Source organism: Schistocerca gregaria, chromosome 7 (assembly GCF_023897955.1).
Source record: "Schistocerca gregaria isolate iqSchGreg1 chromosome 7, iqSchGreg1.2, whole genome shotgun sequence".
Lineage (NCBI taxonomy): Eukaryota > Metazoa > Arthropoda > Insecta > Orthoptera > Acrididae > Schistocerca > Schistocerca gregaria.
In genome coordinates, this window is record NC_064926.1 from 109,790,657 (window position 1) to 109,811,680 (window position 21,024).

Below are 21,024 nucleotides of genomic sequence, written 5' to 3' on the forward strand. Positions count from 1 at the left end.
CTTAAACTAGATTATAAATACCTTCGGGTTGATGTTATTTTTCTCATTTCCTTTAAGGAAGAAACACAACTCCGTTGTACATACAATTTATCATCCAATTCCAAATGTGAGTTTATTTCCCACGCATCACTAGCATACAAGTTGGATTGTATACGCGGACGCTTCGTTTCGCAGTTGGATTTTAACTGAATACATACGTATTCATTTTCTGGCTTCGCGTCATTACGCTTGGATGTTCGATCAAAACTATGGTCACAATTATGAATTACTTTAATTTTAATTTGTTTAAATTCACTAATACAATAATTTGCTAACTCATTATTCTTACGTGTTTGCTTTATCACTAACTTGCGTCCGGTCTCAAGCGTAGATCGCACTTTATCGTCTATATCTACAGTCGTTAGCGCGATCCACTCTGACAAATCCTCTTAAAAACTTTTTACTCTGACCGAGAAGATAGTTATCGATCTTTTTAGCTGAATTATTTTCAGTTTCAGTCAGACGATCTGTAATATTGCTATTACTATCCGTTAAGAAATTAATTTTTACTGAGACTATTTCGCATTGTTCCGATAAATTACCGACATTTTCTTGTAATTTATCTATACGATCAATAAGTTTCACTTCCTGTTTTTCGTGTTTACTTAACCTAGACTCAACATTCACTAATTTATTATCAACTTTAACCTTCTGATCGGCAAGTCTAGCTTCAACATCTTCTATTTAGTTAGCTACTTTAACGTGCTGTTCGACAAGTCTATTTTGAAAAATCTGTAATTGTTCACTGAATTTGACTTCCATATCAGCTTGCCGTTGCACTATCTTAGCACCTATATTAACGAATTTACTATTTAACATTGCTTGTTGCTCCGAAAATGTATTATTTAATATGGCACGCTGTTCGGCTACTTCAGAAAATTTATTATTCAGTGCTGTTTGCTGTTCCAGAAATCTATTTTCTAAGGATGTTTGTTGTTCTGAAAATTTCTTGTCTAAGATAGTTTGCTGTTCCTTGATTGCATCATTCATATCATCCAATATATTTAGTTTTGACAATATGACACTGAGTCTGTCCACACATCCAGAGCTGGTCTGTTTGACACTCAGCCCACATTCGCGATTTATTTCCTCTTTAGCGTCAGAATTATTGTTATATGCTAATTCTACAACTTTATTTTTTTATTCTAACACCCGATACACTAGGTGACACTACTTTATCAGGTTCGGTAAACGTTTCACCTCCTACATTGACAATGGTTCTAGTACCTTCTTCTTGTTCTGATAAATCACTTAACTCCTCCTCCGATTCCCCCGATTCGAGAATTCTCTTGTCCATATCTCTACGCAATCTAATGTTCCTCTTAGACATGATGTATAGCTCACAGTTATTACACTATTTCACCCACTAATATTATTACTACTACGAAACACAAGCACAGTGATCGTATAATATTCCTACTATGATAAATAATCTACTCTGCTATACTCAAATTATCTCTTATTTTGTGGATTGCTTACGTTTTCTCTGGTATTCAAGATTGTTGTGGCGTTGGTGTTCTCCCTGTTGACTGCTCTCCGACGCGCTGCGTCGTTCTGCGTGTGGCTCACTCGAAGTCATGAAGAGTTGGCTGTGTTGTGGAGGCGTCAGCCCCTCCGTTTGTCTCTGCACTCGTAGTTGAGGATAAGCGTCTGACGGTGTGGCGTCCGGTGTCGTTGATTTCCGTTCTGTGGACAAACGATGTATAGCTGTTGTCCACGAAGAACACGTCGTCTTCTGGATGATTCGGCTAGCGTCATCTGCTCGATGAGGCGTCGACTGTCATCCTTAGGCGCTGCGTTGTCTCCCAGATGAGACGGCAGCTGGCGTCGTCGGACGCCACGTTGTAGGCGCCAGAATGATGTGACGTCCCCTCTCCGCCGAGTGCTGGTGTTGTCGACGCCGTGGAGCTGTTACTGATGCGCGATAATGGATGTCTCCGTCAGTTAACGAGAGACAAGATCTGGAAAAGCTCTTAAGGAATCGTTCCTCGCGTAATGATTAGTTTGATTGCGAGTCCGCACAGTTTCCTTATTAATGCGAACTGCGCACTCTGATTGTCTCTTATGGTTTGAAGTTGAGTTATTATGTGTCCGGCTAACACTTAAGTGCAGTAATTGATGAATCTTCCCTCATGCGCATCGTCCACATCACCAAAAGCGAGCAAAAAGTTCAAATGCAGATCGCATTGGTCGTTGTTTGTTCGTTGCTAAGTAAAATTGTTCGCTCTGTATGACGCGAGATCCACAGATACTCTTTAACAATGTCTTAATTATCTTGATTCGTAATATTATGTACGGCCAAACCTTCCTTGTCGCAACTAACAGTCCACGAATTTACTTCCAAGTTAAATAGTCACTGTTCATTAATTTTTGATGAGCAGTTACAAAATATTCATAGAATGACACGTTGATTTTCCACTTTTGATGAAAAATTTTATTGTTCCTTTTCGCTAAATACTTTATAAACATCACGCCACACGTAGACACGGTTAATTAGCACTGGCAGTTCTGTTAGCTTCAAGTATCGTGACAATTACGACAGCTTTAACCCTCGGCGTAATTGTATCTTCTACATGTATTCGTGTCAAAGTCTCCTACTCGAGACTAAACGTGTGTTATAGTCTTTTGAAACTTTGTCCTTTCCTTTCTATAAGTTCACTTATATGAATGTTGAGTCCAATATTGCATACTTCCGTTAATAAAGTCCAACAGCTCGGTATACACAGTCAGAATACTATCTCGGTTCAGGTCTCTAGTCTGAATATCAGTTCACAAAATCTGTGCGTCTACGCCACGCAACAACGAATCTTGAAAGTAAAACAATCTCGTCGCGCTCCGTTCGCTCAACTATGGCAAGAGCTGCTCTCGTATGCCCTGATAGCACCATAGCTAGCAAGCGACTTACTTTTTCGTGAATGAGTATTGTAGACGCATTGCATGTCTTCGTAGCGTTTACAACTCTCTTCCACATAAAAGTTATCTCTGACCGACATTTCTTTGGACTTAACTTTCATGGTATTAATTTGCAATTATTACTTAGATGTTTGGCACATAACTAAAGATGACCTTTCTTTCTTCTTCCTTTCTATGAAAACACACTCTGTAATGCTTAATGTTAGTGTTTATCGTAACTTAGTATATCACCCGGTGTTCTCGGCTCGTAGCAGGTTACGTTAGGTCGTGCCTCAGCAGCCAATTTGCACTTGGTGGCTGCCACGGCCACCGGCTCTTCCTCTCCATAGCTTCGCACAGTAGGCCCCAATCTACAGCTTGTTGCACTTCACTTCGGCCGGTCCTTCCGCTCGTTGTTCCACACGCGACCGCTTCCACTGCCTATCGTCAACCAACTACTGCTCGCGCCGCTCACGGATGCTATTACCATTGACCGTTTTCTAGCCGGGGTCTGCTACGGACATGTGTCATGCTATAATAAGTACGGGTGATAAATGTCTGTCGAGGATTAGAGAGGTTTGCCCACCCTGGCTTACACCACGATTCTGCTGAACGGAAGGAAGTCGTGTCGAACAAAATGAGCGGCACCAAATGCTTAGAGAAAGTGTCGCTTCATACTGCTAAGTGAAACGTCGCACTATATCGAGAATGACCGACCGAAGCCGAGATGTGCCGATTGGAGCCCCGGGCCACACGCGGGCAACATGTTGTCCACGTGAGAAGTTTATCACGCAACGCCGACCCTGCATTAAATAGGCCCAGCACAAAGAGACTATCTGTATGCAATTATCTTAAAAAGAGTCCTTTTTAAATTTTCCAGCCATCACATAATCGAGATGATTTATCAAGAGAGAAATCGTAGTAAAGTAGGATCCATTTGCGACTTTATAGAGATTATCGCTTGATTACTTTCTGGCAATCATATCGTAAACGATTGGGAAGTACTTTCTCACTTACTGGCGCAGTTGATGAGACGATAAGAGCACGTTATATAAAGGTTTGTACAGGGCAGTCTGCAAGACCTAGCAGTCACAAGGAAACCGTATGAGCTCTGAAGTATTGCACAGCGTCCTCCACAATGCATAAAGGTGAGCAACTGTTTCAGATAAAAGTGACAGACCTGATTTTTACTTTATACCATTATTTAGGCTATAAAATTAAAGTTAACTTTATGTAATTGTGACATGGCGAAGTTATGTTTGAAACTCTTTTCCGTTGCATGGTACTGCAGGTTAACAAATATCTTGCCTCACGACTCTTGTTTCACGAAACAGGTGTTTAGTACGCAACTACAATTACGTTTCGGGGGGACATGATATTGATGGTGGTGATCTCGTTTAAAGAAGAGGTCGTGTGCCTTCATCTACATCTACATCTACATCCATACACCGCAAGTCACCAGACGGAGACTAAAAAACTATTCTGTAGGAATCAGCATGGGTTTCGAAAAAGACGGTCATGTGAAACGCAGCTCGCGCTATTCGTCCACGAGACTCAGAGGACCATAGACACGGTATCCCAGGTGGATTCCGTGTTTCTTGAATTCCTCAAAGCGTTCGATACAGTTCCCCACAGTCGTTTAATGAACAAAGTAAGAGCATATGGACTATCAGACAAATTGTGTGATTGAATTGAACAGTTCCTAGATAACAGAACGCAGCATGTCATTCTCAATAGAGAGAAGTCTTCCGAAGTAAGAGTGATTTCAGGTGTGCCGGAGGGGAGTATCGTAGGACCGTTGCTATTCACAGTATACATAAATGACCTTGTGGATAACATCGGAAGTACACTGAGGCCTTTTGCGGATGATGCTGTGGTATATCGAGAGGTTGTAACAACTGAAAAATTGTACGGAAATGCAGGAGGATCTGCAACGAATTGACGCATGGCACAGGGAATTGCAATTGAATCTCAATGTAGACAAGTGTAATGTCTGCGAATACATAGAAAAAAAAACATCCCACATCATTTAGCTAGAACGTAGCAGGTCAGCAACTGGAAGCTGTTAAATCCATAAATTATTTGGGAGTACGCATTAGGAGTGATTTAAAATGGAATGATCATATAAAGTTGATCGTCGGTAAAGCAGATGCCACATTGAGATTCATTGAAAGAATCCTAAGGAAATGCAATCCTAAAACAAAGGAAGTAGGTTACAGTACGCTTGTTCGCCCACTGCTTGAATACTGCTCAGCAGTGTGGGATCCGTAACAGATAGGGTTGATAGAAGAGATAAGAGAAGATCCAACGGAGAGCAGCGCGCTTCGTTACAGGATCATTTAGTAACCGCGAAAGCGTTACGGAGATGACAGATAAACTCCAGTGGAAGACTCTGCAGGAGAGACGCTCAGTAGCTCGGTACGGGCTTTTGTTAAAGTTTCGATAACATACCTTCACCGAAGAGTCAAGCAGTATATTGCTTCCTCCTACGTATATGTCGCGAAGAGAGCATGAGGATAAAATCAGAGAGATTAGAGCCCACACAGAAGCATACCGAATATCCTTCTTTCCACGAACTATACGAGACTGGAATAGAAGGGAGAACCTATAGAGGTACTCAGGGTACCCTCCGCCACACACCGTCAGGCGGCTTGCGAAGTATGGATGTAGATGTAGATACGATGGTTGGTTTAGGCATCATAGTGGTTTATTAGGCGTAGTTCTACTGGATGGAGGTGGTATGTCTTTGATTTCCAGCCCATGTAGGGACATAAAATATGGTTACACCTGCAACCACGTTGCAACTATGCGTTTTTCATGTGTGAAACGCATTAGCTTTGTAAGTAGGCTGTTTAGGTTTTTTGTTGGTATCTCCACGTAGCGCTCTGTATGAAAATCACTGGCTATGCTGTGTGCAGTCTGTGGCTGATTGGCATTGTTGGAATATTCGCTATTGTAGTGTTGGCCAGTTGGATGTGAACGGCGCGTTGCGTTGCGCAGTTGGAGGTGAGCCGCCAGCAGTGGTGGACGTGGGGAGAGAGATGGTGGAGTTTTGAGAGCGGATGATCTGGACGTGTGCCCATCAGAGACAGTAAATTTGTAAGACTGGATGTCATGAACTGATATATGTATTATGACTTTTGAACACTATTAAGGTAAATACATTGTTTGTTCTCTATCAAAATCTTTCATTTGCTAACTATGCCTATCAGTAGTTAGTGCCTTCAGTAGTTTGAATCTTTTATTTAGCTGGCAGTAGTGGCGCTCGCTGTATTGCAGTAGTACGAGTAACGAAGATTTTTGTGAGGTAAGTGATTCATGAAAGGTATACGTTATTGTTAGTCAGGGCCAATCTTTTGTAGGGATTATTGAAAGTCAGATTGCGTTGGGCTAAAAATATTGTGTGTCAGTTTAGTGATGATCAGAATAAGTAAAGAGACAAATGTCTGAGTACGTTCAGTTTTGCTCAGATGTTCGAAAATCAAATAACGTAAGAGGCTTATCAGCACAGTTATTCATAAATTTTTCTATGGGGATGTTTCAGTGTAGTCAAGTATGGAAGTGAAACGTGGACGATAAATAGTTTGAACAAGAAGAGAATATAAGCTTTCGAAATGTGGTGCTACAGAAGAATGCTGAAGATTAGATGGGTAGATCACGTAACTAATGAGGAGGTATTGAAAAGGATAGGGGAGAAGAGAAGTTTGTGGCACAACTTGACTAGAAGAAGGGATCGATTGGTAGGACATGTTCTGAGGCATCAAGGGATCACCAATTTAGCATTAGAGGGCAGCGTGCAGGGTAAAAATCTTAGAGGGAGAAGAAGAGATGAATACACCATGCAGATTCAGAAGGATGTAGGCTGCAGTAGGTACTGGGAGATGAAGAAGCTTGCACAGGATAGAGTAGCATGGAGAGCTGCATCAAACCAGTCTCAAGACTGAAGACCACAACAACAACCATATCCTGTACTCATTAGACTGTTCATTCCATTCTGCAGATCATGTAATTCTTCTTCACTTTCACTAAGAATAGCAATGCCACCAGCCAATCGAATCATCTTGAATTTTACTTCCACTCCGGAAACTTTCTTTTATTTGCATCATTGCTTCTTCGTTGCACAGATTGAACAGTAGGGGTGAATGACTACATCCCTGACTTACACCCTTTTTAATCCGAGCGCCTTGTTCTTGGTCATCCACTCTTATTGTTCCCTCGCGGATCTTGTACATATTGTATATTACCCGGCTCTCCCTATACCTTACCCCTACTTTTCTCAGAATTACGAATCTTGTATCATTTTATATTGTCGATCGTTTTTTGCTGGTCGGCAAATGCTGTGAATGTGTCTTGATTTTTCTTTAGTTTTGCTTCCATCTTCATCCACAAAGTCATAATTGCCTCTCTGGTGCCTTTACCTTTCGTAAAGCCAAACTGATCGCCATTTAATATATACTCAACTATGTTTTTCATTCGTCTGTATATTATTCTTGTCAGCAACTTGGATACATGAGCTGTTAAGCTAATTGTGCGATAATTCTCGGACTCTTCAGCTCTTGCAGTCTTAGGAAAAGTGTGGATTATATTTTTCCGAACTAACGTGAATACCCATTTTGTTGCCTCTTCCAACAATGATTTTAGAAATTCTGATGGAATGTTATCTATCCCTTCTGCCTTATTTGATCTTATGTCCTCCAAACCTCTGTAAACGGCACATTCCGCCGTAGGATTATAATTTCAGATTATTTTGAACAAGTGATGATTCAAGGCTGTTAAATACTTTTCAAAAAACTATATTTGACAGATGTTGCCTTAATACATAACGATTCTTTGTTATTTGTTCGAAACGGTGTTTCATTAAAGAAATGGAATAGAGCTACTGCACAAAATGATGAGTTTCAGATGATTCCTTAGAGTCGAGCACCACAACACTGAAAAATTCAAAGAAAATCAAAGGCTTTTAGTTGTAATAACTATTTTTGCTTCATTCAGCAACAGTGATGAGTTTCGTCACTGTCACTGCTGTCAAGTGCTCTCACAACGTAACAGCCAACTCAAATAGGATATAGAATAAGAGTATATTCATCCAATCTAGCGGCAGCTTCGTAACAGATAACCATAGATAGACAACCATAGATAATTGCTTTCACGGATAAAAACAGGTTTTTCTATTACAAATAAGTAATCTCGTCTGATGGAGTTAGTTAACAGTATTTCATAACTACGCAGTAGTTTCAAAGTATACTTGCGGTTCTGGTGTTAGATCAGTTACCTCTCCATACTGCCTACCAGCAATTTGCAGGACTGAAACACAGGTTAATCTAGTATAATGCATAGTAATGGATGCATGTTTTGCTGCAAATAACATCTGAGGCAAATAAAAGCCTTACGACTTCATATTCAGAGGAAGGCCTTAAGGAACCCTAATCACGTTCCTCAGTACAGATCTCGACAACTATAAGTGAACAGAATTTTACAAGGTTCAAAGTCTAGTCGAATATAATTAATAAGACATTGGACCATCATATTTCTTTCCTACAATATCTATCCTATGCAAAATAGAAAGAAGCAATAGCAGAGTGTTAATAGTTTACTTTGTGATAACTATTCGAGTTGACAACCCAATTTTTACAAACATAAAATGAACTGTGATCCCATTAACAGACCATGTATAGAATCTGCTCCTCGTGATCAAAGATTCTCGGATACACGTAGCGGTATGAACTACAAGGCTGACTAACTGAAAACCATTATCCACAATGATGTACTAGTCAGCACGGTAGAGGCTAACAATTTCAAAATATACCTGACTGTAATTCATCCAAGGAAAGCAACAAGAGAAAAGAACAGAACACACTGGAATTATCATCTACTGTCTCACCGAGCCATCTCGCCGTATACACCAGACTGTTATAGGGAACGAATTATAGGATGAACGCGGGTCTCTTATCGCCTCTGTGAACCCATTTAAATCTTTTGGCACAAAAAGAGCTATACAACATTGGAAATATTATGCAGTCTTGCTTCACCTGTTGTCACGTTATACACTCCTGGAAATTGAAATAAGAACACCGTGAATTCATTGTCCCAGGAAGGGGAAACTTTATTGACACATTCCTGGGGTCAGATACATCACATGATCACACTGACAGAACCACAGGCACATAGACACAGGCAACAGAGCATGTACAATGTCGGCACTAGTACAGTGTATATCCACCTTTCGCAGCAATGCAGGCTGCTATTCTCCCATGGAGACGATCGTAGAGATGCTGGATGTAGTCCTGTGGAACGGCTTGCCATGCCATTTCCGCCTGGCGCCTCAGTTGGACCAGCGTTCGTGCTGGACGTGCAGACCGCGTGAGACGACGCTTCATCCAGTCCCAAACATGCTCAATGGGGGACAGATCCGGAGATCTTGCTGGCCAGGGTAGTTGACTTACACCTTCCAGAGCACGTTGGATGGCACGAGATACATGCGGACGTGCGTTGTCCTGTTGGAACAGCAAGTTCCCTTGCCGGTCTAGGAATGGTAGAACTATGGGTCCGCTGACGGTTTGGATGTACCGTGCACTATTCAGTGTCCACTCGACGATCACCAGAGGTGTACGGCCAGTGTAGGAGATCGCTCCCCACACCATGATGCCGGGTGTTGGCCCTGTGTGCCTCGGTCGTATGCAGTCCTGATTGTGGTGCTCACCTGCACGGCGCCAAATACGCATACGACCATCATTGGCACCAAGGCAGAAGCGACTCTCATCGCTGAAGACGTCACGTCTCCATTCGTCCCGCCATTTACGCCTGTCGCGACACCACTGAAGGCGGGCTGCACGATGTTGGGGCGTGAGCGGAAGACGGCCTAACGGTGTGCGGGACCGTAGCCCAGCTTCATGTAGACGGTTGCGAATGGTCCTCGCCGATACCCCAGGAGCAACAGTGTCCCTAATTTGCTGGGAAGTGGCGGTGTGGTCCCCTGCGGCACTGCGTAGGATCCTACGGTCTTGGCGTGCATCCGTGCGTCGCTGCGGTCCTGTGTCAGGTCGACGGGCAATTACACCTTCCGCCGACTTCTGGCGACAACATCGATGTACTGTGGAGACCTCACGCCCCACGTGTTGAGCAATTCGGCGGTACGTCCACCCGGCCTCCCGCATGCCCACTATACGCCCTCGCTCAAAGTCCGTTAACTGCACATACGGTTCACGTCCACGCTGTCGCGGCATGCTACCAGTGTTAAAGACTGCGATGGAGCTCCGTATGCCACGGCAAACTGGCTGACACTGACGGCGGCGGTGCACAAATGCTGCGCAGCTAGCGCCATTCGACGGCCAACACCGCGGTTCCTGGTGTGTCCGCTGTGCCGTGCGTGTGATCATTGCTTGTACAGCCCTCTCGCAGTGTCCGGAGCAAGTATGGTGGGTCTGACACACCGGTGTCAATGTGTTCTTTTTTCCATTTCCAGGAGTGTAGCAGCAACACTTGTCATTAGTACATTCAGTCTGCGCATCTTCCTTTCGACGTAAATTCCACAAGATTTAGTCTATCGGCCACCTAAGTGCAATTTGCAAATTCACAACTTAATAATACCTTTTATATTGGAAGGAGTGTTGTCCAATGCATCTTCACTTTATAAATTACTTTTAGCAGACATACCCTTTTATGTCTCTTATTTGCATTCTTGAGCACTCTGACTATAAAGCGAGTGCCAATGGTTTGTTCATTCACAGTGGCGCCACTGTATGCCAGTCATTAATACTGTCCTCCCATGATGGTATTTTATTGGAATTTCATGCACAATGTCATCAGAGAAACCAATACCGAGTGGAACGACGGCGACGGTAGAACAAGCCCTCGACATTTCAAAATAACACAAAACTATTAAATTATGTTTCTCGTCTTACAGAACAAAAACTAAACCTGTTTTCCACAGTGGGACGTATTTCTAACTTTGTCCTCATTAACGTAACCAATATAATAAAAATTAGTGACTTATGTTCTATGTGATATGCTATCAAGATATTTGTATTCGAACAGTCACATATGGTTAATCAAAATTTGGTTGTTTCTCAAAATCAGGTGAACAGGATAAATAAAACTCTTATTATATAACAATATCCTAAGCTAAACTAAGTCATCTTTTATAGCAATATTCCCCAGGTAAATTAAGTCATCTTTTATAACAATATTCCCCAGCTAAACTAATCTTTTCTTACCCTTCTCACTTTCAGTATGAGACGTCAAAGAAGCCTGCTTCGTGTACTGTAGATTTTAAAGCTTCGGTTTTTTTTCAGCTAGTGACAGATGGATTTCCATTTGCGAATGTAAGATATATAGTCTATAGTTGTTATCAAATAACTCACTCAAACAATATCAACTGCAAGAATCGTTGTTATATTGAAAGGAATTGTAACAGAACCTGTTTCAGAGTTCAAATAGTCTCTATGTGCTTTTAAACAGCACATAATATTAGCAATTTATGTTAATATTTACTGCAGTCCTTCACTAAGTCTCTGAATCTTTATTGCCAACTCTGATTTTGACTTCTGAGTCTCTGTTCTTTGTGATGACCTAACTTTTACTTTTGAATTATCGGTTTCAAGTCCCTTATATGTGTGGGTTTCTTCCTGTTTGTGTAGAAGAAAAGCAATGGCTCTTACCTTTTCTCATGACCGGCGTTCGGATTTCTCGCTGTACTGTTATCTGATAACAATCATCTTTGGATGTCGATACGCTGTCCAGCAAAGTTATTCGGCACCTTTAATTCTAGTAAGCTGAAAGTACCACGTTGTGTTTCAGTTTATCTGCCTTCCACAAAACTCCAGACCTTAAATTTCAGTGTTGCGAGATCTGGAAAATAGTTTGATGGAGTCACAATTGGGAGTGCCAGCGGAAATTCTTCTTTATCGAAAAGAAAAACTGACATATTGTTTTTTTTTTTTTTGGAGACTAGCACACACTGAAACTTTATAAATGTTATCTGCAAATTTATTTTGGAAAACGTAGTTCCACAACAATTAATACTTACACTAATTCTTCCTCGTGGTCAAAAGTTATAATATTTAATTAGTTTTGCGAAGAGTTTTAATTGGCACTGAGCTCCACCGAAGAAACTCACTACCGCGTATGGTACTTTTCTGAACACCTGGTCCAGATACCATGTGCGCTTTTCAGTTTCAACTGTTCTACCATTAATGTAAAGTCGACAAATTTCGTCACCCAGTCTTTTTTGGCGTCTGAATACCATATCTTTAAATGAATTTTTCCCAAAAAATTTATATAACTCCACCAACTAAGCCTACACATGGTATTTAGTTCAAAATACATGAGAAAGGATTTGTTATCTTTACAGGAAAAAACTTTAAAAATAATGTACTTTTATCAAATTTGAAAAAGTGGTCCTATTTTCATCCCCTGTTAATACGTCCTATAGAAAAGATATTAACAGTTTAAAAAGAAGGTAATAATAATGAAGACGTGTTGCAATATTTATTTATATTAGGTACAGGTTTGCTGCTGAGCGCATTTCGTGTTACCATACTAAGCACTGAGTGCAACGCATCCATTTTTCCCCGTGATTGTCTTGAGAAAAACGTTTTAAACAAATGGGGCACTCCGAATCATCTTCATTACCCTCGCTTCCGCTTGAATCTTGATATGGGACATCACAGTAGTCATCAGAGTCACTGGATACTTCCAGTATTGTTTTCTTTTTTAACGGTTTCTTACCTTTTCTCACATTACGATTGGTTTTCTCTTGAAGTTTTTATCGTTTCATCTTGTGAGCCTGTAATAAAAGAAGCATTGCCTCGTCGTTTAGATGAAGATGGATAACAGGCATTCCTACGATATCTCTTAGGCTAGCTGCTGTTAACTGTGGCATTTGCGTACTACTTGAAGAATGAGCGACGGGAAAGGTCGGCTGTATAGCTGTGCTTATTGAATGATTTTTTGCATGTGGATCAGGAGCTGAGGAGGCTCTAGGAACTATCGAAAAGTCTTTTGGGCCAAACACATCCGGGTTGTAAGGCAGAATCCCAGTTTTCTTAAAACCATTCACGACAGTTTCTACACTCCTGGAAATGGAAAAAAGAACACATTGACCCCGGTGTGTCAGACCCACCATACTTGCTCCGGACACTGCGAGAGGGCTGTACAAGCAATGATCACACGCACGGCACAGCAGACACACCAGGAACCGCGGTGTTGGCCGTCGAATGGCGCTAGCTGCGCAGCATTTGTGCACCGCCGCCGTCAGTGTCAGCCAGTTTGCCGTGGCATACGGAGCTCCATCGCAGTCTTTAACACTGGTAGCATGCCACGACAGCGTGGACGTGAACCGTATGTGCAGTTGACGGACTTTGAGCGAGGGCGTATAGTGGGCATATGGGAGGCCGGGTGGACGTACCGCCGAATTGCTCAACACGTGGGGCGTGAGGTCTCCACAGTACATCGATGTTGTCGCCAGTGGTCGGCGGAAGGTGCACTTGCCCGTCGACCTGGGACCGGACCGCAGCGACGCACGGATGCACGCCAAGACCGTAGGATCCTACGCAGTGCCGCAGGGGACCGCACCGCCACTTCCCAGCAAATTAGGGACACTGTTGCTCCTGGGGTATCGGCGAGGACCATTCGCAACCGTCTCCATGAAGCTGGGCTACGGTCCCGCACACCGTTAGGCCGTCTTCCTCTCACGCCCCAACATCGTGCAGCCCGCCTTCAGTGGTGTCGCGACAGGCGTGAATGGAGGGACGAATGGAGACGTGTCGTCTTCAGCGATGAGAGTCACTTCTGCCTTGGTGCCAATGATGGTCGTATGCGTGTTTGGCGCCGTGCAGGTAAGCGCCACAATCAGGACTGCATACGACAGAGGCACACAGGGCCAACACCCGGCATCATGGTGTGGGGAGCGATCTCCTACACTGGCCGTACACCTCTGGTGATCGTCGAGGGGACACTGAATAGTGCACGGTACATCCAAACCGTCATCGAGCCCATCGTTCTACCATTCCTAGACAGGCAAGGGAACTTGCTGTTCCAACAGGACAATGCACGTCCGCATGTATCCTGTGCCACCCAACGTGCTCTAGAAGGTGTAAGTCAACTACCCTGGCCAGCAAGATCTCCGGATCTGTCCCCCATTGAGCATGTTTGGGACTGGATGAAACGTCGTCTCACGAGGTCTGCACGTCCAGCACGAACGCTGGTCCACCTGAGGCGCCAGGTAGAAATGGCATGCCAAGCCGTTCCACAGGACTACATCCAGCATCTCTACGATCGTCTCCATGGGAGAATAGCAGCCTGCATTGCTGCGAAAGGTGGATATACACTGTACTAGTGCCGACATTGTGCATGCTCTGTTGCCTGTGTCTATGTGCCTGTGGTTCTGTCAGTGTGATCATGTGATGTATCTGACCCCAGGAATGTGTCAATAAAGTTTCCCCTTCCTGGGACAATGAATTCACGGTGTTCTTATTTCAATTTCCAGGAGTGTACAACCTTGCTGTGCAATCTGCAGGTTACCAGTAATCCTTCCAGGATGGTTAGATAGTCAATTTTCTAATGCCTGTGCATAAAATAATTTAGAAGGAAACATAAGCGACACATCGAGAGACTGCAGTTTTGAAGTGGAGTGGGGAGGCAAGCAGACTATGGCAACATTAACACGAGCAGTGTTAATAAATTCACATTGCGAGAATGTGAAAAGTGTCCGTCCAATATCAACACAATAGTATCTTCCTTTGACGGCTCTACGACTGAAATGAAATGTCGAAATCATTTTTCAAAGAGACCACTTGTGATCCACCCACGCTCATTCACTGCTTCTATTGGCCCAGGTGAAGCTCTGAGTTCGTTCTTCATCAGCGCTCTGGGAAAAATCGTTAGAGGAGTCACAAATGTACTTGATGCCGACATGCACAAAACAACGGTCACTAGTTCACCTCTCTCTGCAGATATCAGTGATTTGCACAGACTTCTTCCCTTTCATAGCAACAATCTCTCTCACTTTTTATTGTGCCACTGGGATGCCGGTTTCATTAAGTTGCACACCTTAAGTGTATTAAATCGTATTTTCTCCAACTCGGGATTCAAAGTAGAGAAAATGAACTTAATACTTTCTACTTTCTTTCAGGAGTGCTAGATCTGCCAGGTTCGCAGGAGAGCTTCTGTAAAGTTTGGAAGGTAGGAGACGAGGTACTGGCAGAAGTGAATCTGTGAGGACGGGGCGTGAGTCGTGCTTGGGTAGCTCAGTTGGTAGAGCACTTGCCCGCGAAAGGCAAAGTTCCCGACTTCAAGTCTCGGTTCGGCTCACAATTTTAATCTGCCAGGAAGTTTCAGTAGTTAAATAGTTCGTAGCGAAAGGCCAGAAATCCAGCAACTGCACACACCATATGGCAACGGTTACGGTCAAACGTGGTTGCCCCTTCTTGCCATTCTGTCACGACTTTGCATTTACCCATGTTCACGTAGAACGAAGCTTGAAATATAAATGTCTCACCGATCGCTACCGCCTTTTGCTGCCGTGGAGGCAATGCGCTCGCTGTTGATCTCGTGACTCGATATCTGCTAAGTTTACCAAGTGAGCGTGAACACGGGGGTGACTAATTTTTGGACCTGCTGAGCCTATGTTCATTTCATTTAACACACCACAAAGCTGGGAAATCACTAACTGCTTTCAGTAACTCTCAAATTAACGTCCGTTTCGCTGATTTCGAAACCGTTCCCACATCACAACACAACAAATGGCGCAAAATAAACAGTCTAGCAGACCAAAAGGAGCTGACAAATATATACAATACTAGCCTGACACTATACGATCCAAGCAGTTAGCCAGTAAACTCTAAATTCAGTAGATCCCTCAACATATTGCACAATCTTCAACCTCATCAATAATAATGCTCAAGCCGCGCGGGATTAGCCGAGCGGTCTTGGGCGCTGCAATCACGGACTGTGCAGCTGGTCCCGGCGGAGGTTCGAATCCTCCCTCGGGCATGGGTGTGTGAGTTCGTCCTTAGGATAATTCAGGTTAAGTAGTGTGTAAGCTGAGGGACTGATGACCTTAGCAGTTAAGTCCCATAAGATTTCACGCACATTTGAACACAATGTTGCGCAATGCGAAATATTGCGCAATATCATTATTGCACAATGTTACATATTGTGCAATACCGTGAACGGCCACGGGACCACTTTATCTACGAGATTAAACGTGGATGCCTTCTGCTATACTACGGAAACTGCAACACTTTTGTCACCACCAGTTGGAGCTAGCGACTTTAAGCACACTACGTAGCTCCAAAATGAAATGAGGATGACCTCTGTTCTGTCTGCTTCTGTCGTAGCTGCACACGAGGCGCTGCTGCTGCTGCTGCTGGTGTTGGCCGTGAGCGCCGCGGCGCAGCTGAAGACGCGTTACGAGCAGCACAGTGGGCGAATCTCCATCTCCACCAGCAGAGGTGAGTGTCCCACGACGTCACCCGTCCCACAAGTCACTGCCACAAGTCTGCCAACTCTTCCGTGTTGATAACTGCAACGTTCGCAAAGTATGCTCACGCAAGCGAATCACGTACCGCATTTTACGGACACTATGGACATTATGGACTATAGGTGGCACCTTCTTTTTAAGCAAATTTGTTTACAATTTCTTTTACCATTTATATTACTAGACTGCAAAGCCAGACTAAAAAAAATTCTAGTCTATAAAACCTAACTGGCTTCAAATCCCTGAAAATCATCATCCCTTAATTTTGGCCATTTTGCATTCAGTCCCCTATTTGCATAATAAGTCTTCCTGATCTTTTTCAGTTCTTCTTCACTAGCCTGCCAATCTCGAATGGTTTTTTTTTTTTTTTTTTTTTTTTTTTGTGTGGAGGGCCGAAATGCAGCTCAGCCGCTATGTTTCCTTGTCCTTCACCACTTGCTATTAGTTTCAACTTATAGACCACATCATATGAATACCTATTTTTTCTTTACGAAATTAGCTACTAACAAAAAATATTGTATTGTTACTGATAACGCAAATCACTTTGAATTCAAGTTCACTGGCACCATAGACTATAATGACGCATCATACGCTAGACAATGTTCTGCGTTTGCGACAGCGGGGCGGAAGGAAGACAGTGTTAGCAAGCTTGTGAATTCCCGCAACTTATGTTCGTCGCATCGGTGCACTGTTGCTTCCAGTGGAATCCAGTGTTGCCAGTTCCCGCCGCATCGAATACATGACCAATTTTAAGACTAGCGGGGATTTTAGTAGAAATACTGGATATTTCTGTATTAGTTTCGAGTATAAGATGCACCTGAACCTTGGAGGCAATTAATCGAGAAAAAGTGTGCGTTTTATAATCCGTAACGTAGTGTAATTCAATTAGTGTCCTAATGCAGCAGAAGCTCCTAGTCCCCTTCAAGAGTACTGAAAATGATTAAACTCAATACAGGACCATTCTTAGATAAAAATACAGGCGATTTCCTCTTAACCATACTGAGCTGATATTGAAATATCGTCACTTGTGAAGCAACTATGGGGTGTTGACGTCTGGTTTACGGTGGTCTTGGCTATGTAAGCTCCCTATGTTTGTGGTATAACCCATTTCGACTAGTAGCCATTGAACCGTGATTTATTTTCAAAGAATATTCTTAAGAATTTATTTCATTTACTAGCGATTCATCGAGAACATTAACACATTTAATCACACTATGTAAGAATGGAAGTAGTTGCCAGGGAGTAACTGATGAAACCATAACCAAATTCCTTTTAACAAATGGGAATTTTTTTCACTTTAATACTGCCTAAAGCATTTTTTTAAAGAAACATTTAAAATTATAATCAGGATGCATCCTCTAAATATCAAAGTTATAATTTATACAGAGGCAGAAGGAAACAAGTTTTGATTGTATGAGCCTTCGGGCAGAGAACCTTGCCACTCCCTTTTGACACGGCCGTAGTTACGACCACTAACAACAGTCTGAAAGACTACACTGGTGCAAACCTGCAACACACCAGACAACTTTAAACTAAGAGTCTTAACAATTTACACAAGCACACAAATTATACACCCCCCGTAGGAGGGATGGAAATGATACAAAACACTAACAATTAAAATATTAACCTTGCCACCGAAGGTGCAACTTGATTTTAACTTCTAAGAAGAGTCTTACGGTGAAAGGGTGCCAACTTTATATACTAAAATGATCATTTAAATAAAAGCCCATGAAATGCAGTCTTATATAAAATTCTACAACGTTGGCCAAACAATAGTTAAGATGCTCTACAGTACACAGATACCGCCTCTCAAGATCATAGGCAATAATATCAAAGTTTCCAAAGATCCAAACATATTTAGGTATTAGGCCGTTACACTCCAAGCAATAAATTCGTTAATACACCAAATCCGACAAACATGACAGAGGAAGCTACTAACGTAAGGTAGATTGATAGGGAGATTATCAAACAGCGTGAACCGCAGGTCGCTCTAACCCGCTCCTACTCCACAAGGGAAAAACGGACCACCCAATTTACAAACAACCACCTTCGCGAGGGTAGGCAAACGCAGAAGAATGGTGGGACGATCCGAAAGCAATACAGCTCGTGACTCACCAAGAAAACAAGTAGAATTTAACAAGAGTAAATCAAACAACAAATTACCAATAACTTAACTTCTAATAAACTGCGATTTCTCGAGAAGACCTGGCGCAGCAACCCCCAATTGCTTTCCCGAACCGTCCGCTGCCAGCCGCTTCAACGGACTTAGGAAGGCGAGCCGATCTCCCGTCTCACGGCCTAGCAGTTCGCACCTGCCAGACCGCTGTCGTGGGTTGACTCCTGTTGCTCTCGTGTCGACTGCGAAGCCACTACCCCTCGCTATACGGCTCGGCCCACTGGACTCACGTGGCGACCTCACATGCGCCGACGCTCAAGACGGACAAGTCATCTTGTGTCTCAGTACACGACCGACCAACCGATCAATCCAACCGCCAGTGACGATTGCCTGAGCAAACTCGAGCAGGAATTAAGCCTCGACCGGGCGACCACTCGTTGAGTTCTCTTACTGGCGGATTGGAAAAACTCTCATTCTGCCGAATTGAAAAGGTGATCCGAACGACAGACAGACACTAACTGCCTAACAAATGCGGACGAGAGACAGACTAGCAAGCTGGGGACGAGAAACTGACCCAGACTGACCGACTGACAAGCTCATAGCGCCCATGAAATACCCGTGAACAGGCAACCTTTCCCAAAGCTGCGATTGCCACAGCGGCGTCACCGCCAGAAACGGAGGGCGACTGCTTCACACTACGTGCTGCGGCGCGCTCTTCAAAACAGCAATTTTTACCACGGCTTAGCCGTAAATTCGACTCTGAAATAACATTCTAATGTAATACTTCTCCTCCCCTTCTCCCACACTCTCGTGTTCTCACAAAGAGGGGAAATACGAGCGAATCTGGGACTCTTGGAAAACACTTGTCAAACAACTATAATCTTGTTCACAAATGTGGAAGTGTTTCAGTCCACATATTGATGTTCAGCCTCGGTTACTCTGCCCGGGTTCTGGTGGTGGCTGGCACACAGTAGAGACTTAAGGCCTTGATATAAGGGGATTTGTTGCTAATGTATAGGGAGAATGGTTCTAAATTGATTATAATATAATTTATTCATTAATTGCATTCAATAATATAAGAGGGTTGTTAAATAACTAATGCCCCATGGAAGTCCGAGGGTGCCAGGTCCGGGTGAGGCAATGATGTCCAACCCAGTTTGGCGATGTGTTCCCAGGTTCTCAGACCTTTGTGCTTGCATTATCGTGTTGAAGCAAGATTTCTGCTGTATTCTTGTCCGATCGAACACGTCGCAAACGTTCTTGAGTTTATTCAGAGTTTGTACGTTTGCCTCTGAATTTATGTTTGACCGTCTTGGCATCACATCCATAAGAATGATGCAATCACAATCCTAGAAGATTGTGACCATGACTTTTCCGGCAGACGGGGTTGTCTTGAATTTCTTCCTTCGTGGTGAATGAGGATGATGCAGCTCCATGGAATGCCTTTTTTTTCTGGCACAGAGTTGTGCACCCAGCTTTCGTCCCCCATAACGACATATTACAGAAGGGCCTCAGTCGGTCTCAAAACGCTCCAACAATTCAGATTAAATCACCTTCTTTGAATATTGTCTTCTCTTGTGAGCATACATGAATGAGCATATATGGAACCCATCGTCTCCACCACTTTGAATATTCGAGATTTTCTATCATTACAGATGCACTTTCAATGTTGACCGACAACTGTAGAGCCAATTGTCGAGTTGTGATGCAGGAACTAACTGAATCCGATACGCAACTCACAGATGTTTCTGATGAAAATGCATCGAATAAACTGTAGTTGTAATCAGGTCGTTATCAAATTCAAGTCTGAAATACATTGCATATTCCCTACAGGCTAATTGGTGCTGGCTCTTTCACACCATGTCTTCTGTTGAGATCCCGAAGCATGAGATGGTTGCAAGCTGTGAAGTACGAGTGGAGTATGAAAAGTTCTCGGAACGGAATAGAAAAAAAGCACTTACATCACCAACGATGTTTCAGTACCTGGATCGAATCTCGAAAATAAGTTTCCTCTGGGCTTTCCAAAATAGTTGTCTGGCTATCAATTCCACGCCTGAAGTTAATCTTCGTCCACCAAGAAAAATTTTCAGTTTTGAGTAGTGATGGAAGTCTGCCGGAGCCATATCAGGTGAATAAGGCAGATGTGGCAACAATTCATACCTTTATTCGTGTAATTTTTCCATGGCGACGGCACTTGTGTGCGGGCACGAGTTAAGAGTCGCGACACCCATCTTGCAGATATTTTTTTCATTTCTAATTCTTCAGTTAAATGTGATATACCCTTTCAGATGAGATCTGGCAAGCGTGAGCATTTTCAGCCACTTTCAATCAGCGACCCTCCACGACCATTTTGTGCACTTTTGTAATGATTTCTGGAGTAGTGACACATCTTGGCCGACCACTACAAGGATCATCATCTAAGGTCTCCAGACCAAATATAAATTAAATTTTTCCCTCGACATCAGTTGAATATGGAGGAGCAGAGTCTCCCAGTGCATTC

General features: G+C 43.1%; 1 protein-coding gene across 1 annotated transcript in view; it reads left to right on the plus strand.

Annotated features, from left to right (window-relative positions):
- Nucleotides 1–16,237: 16,237 nt before the first annotated feature.
- LOC126282311 (myogenesis-regulating glycosidase-like) overlaps nt 16,238–21,024 on the plus strand; it is a 54,879-nt gene continuing 50,092 nt past the window's right edge. Inside the window, exon 1 of the mRNA XM_049981967.1 lies at nt 16,238–16,382. Within this exon, the coding sequence (XP_049837924.1) occupies nt 16,238–16,382 (145 nt within the window). The remainder of the gene's footprint in view (nt 16,383–21,024) is intronic.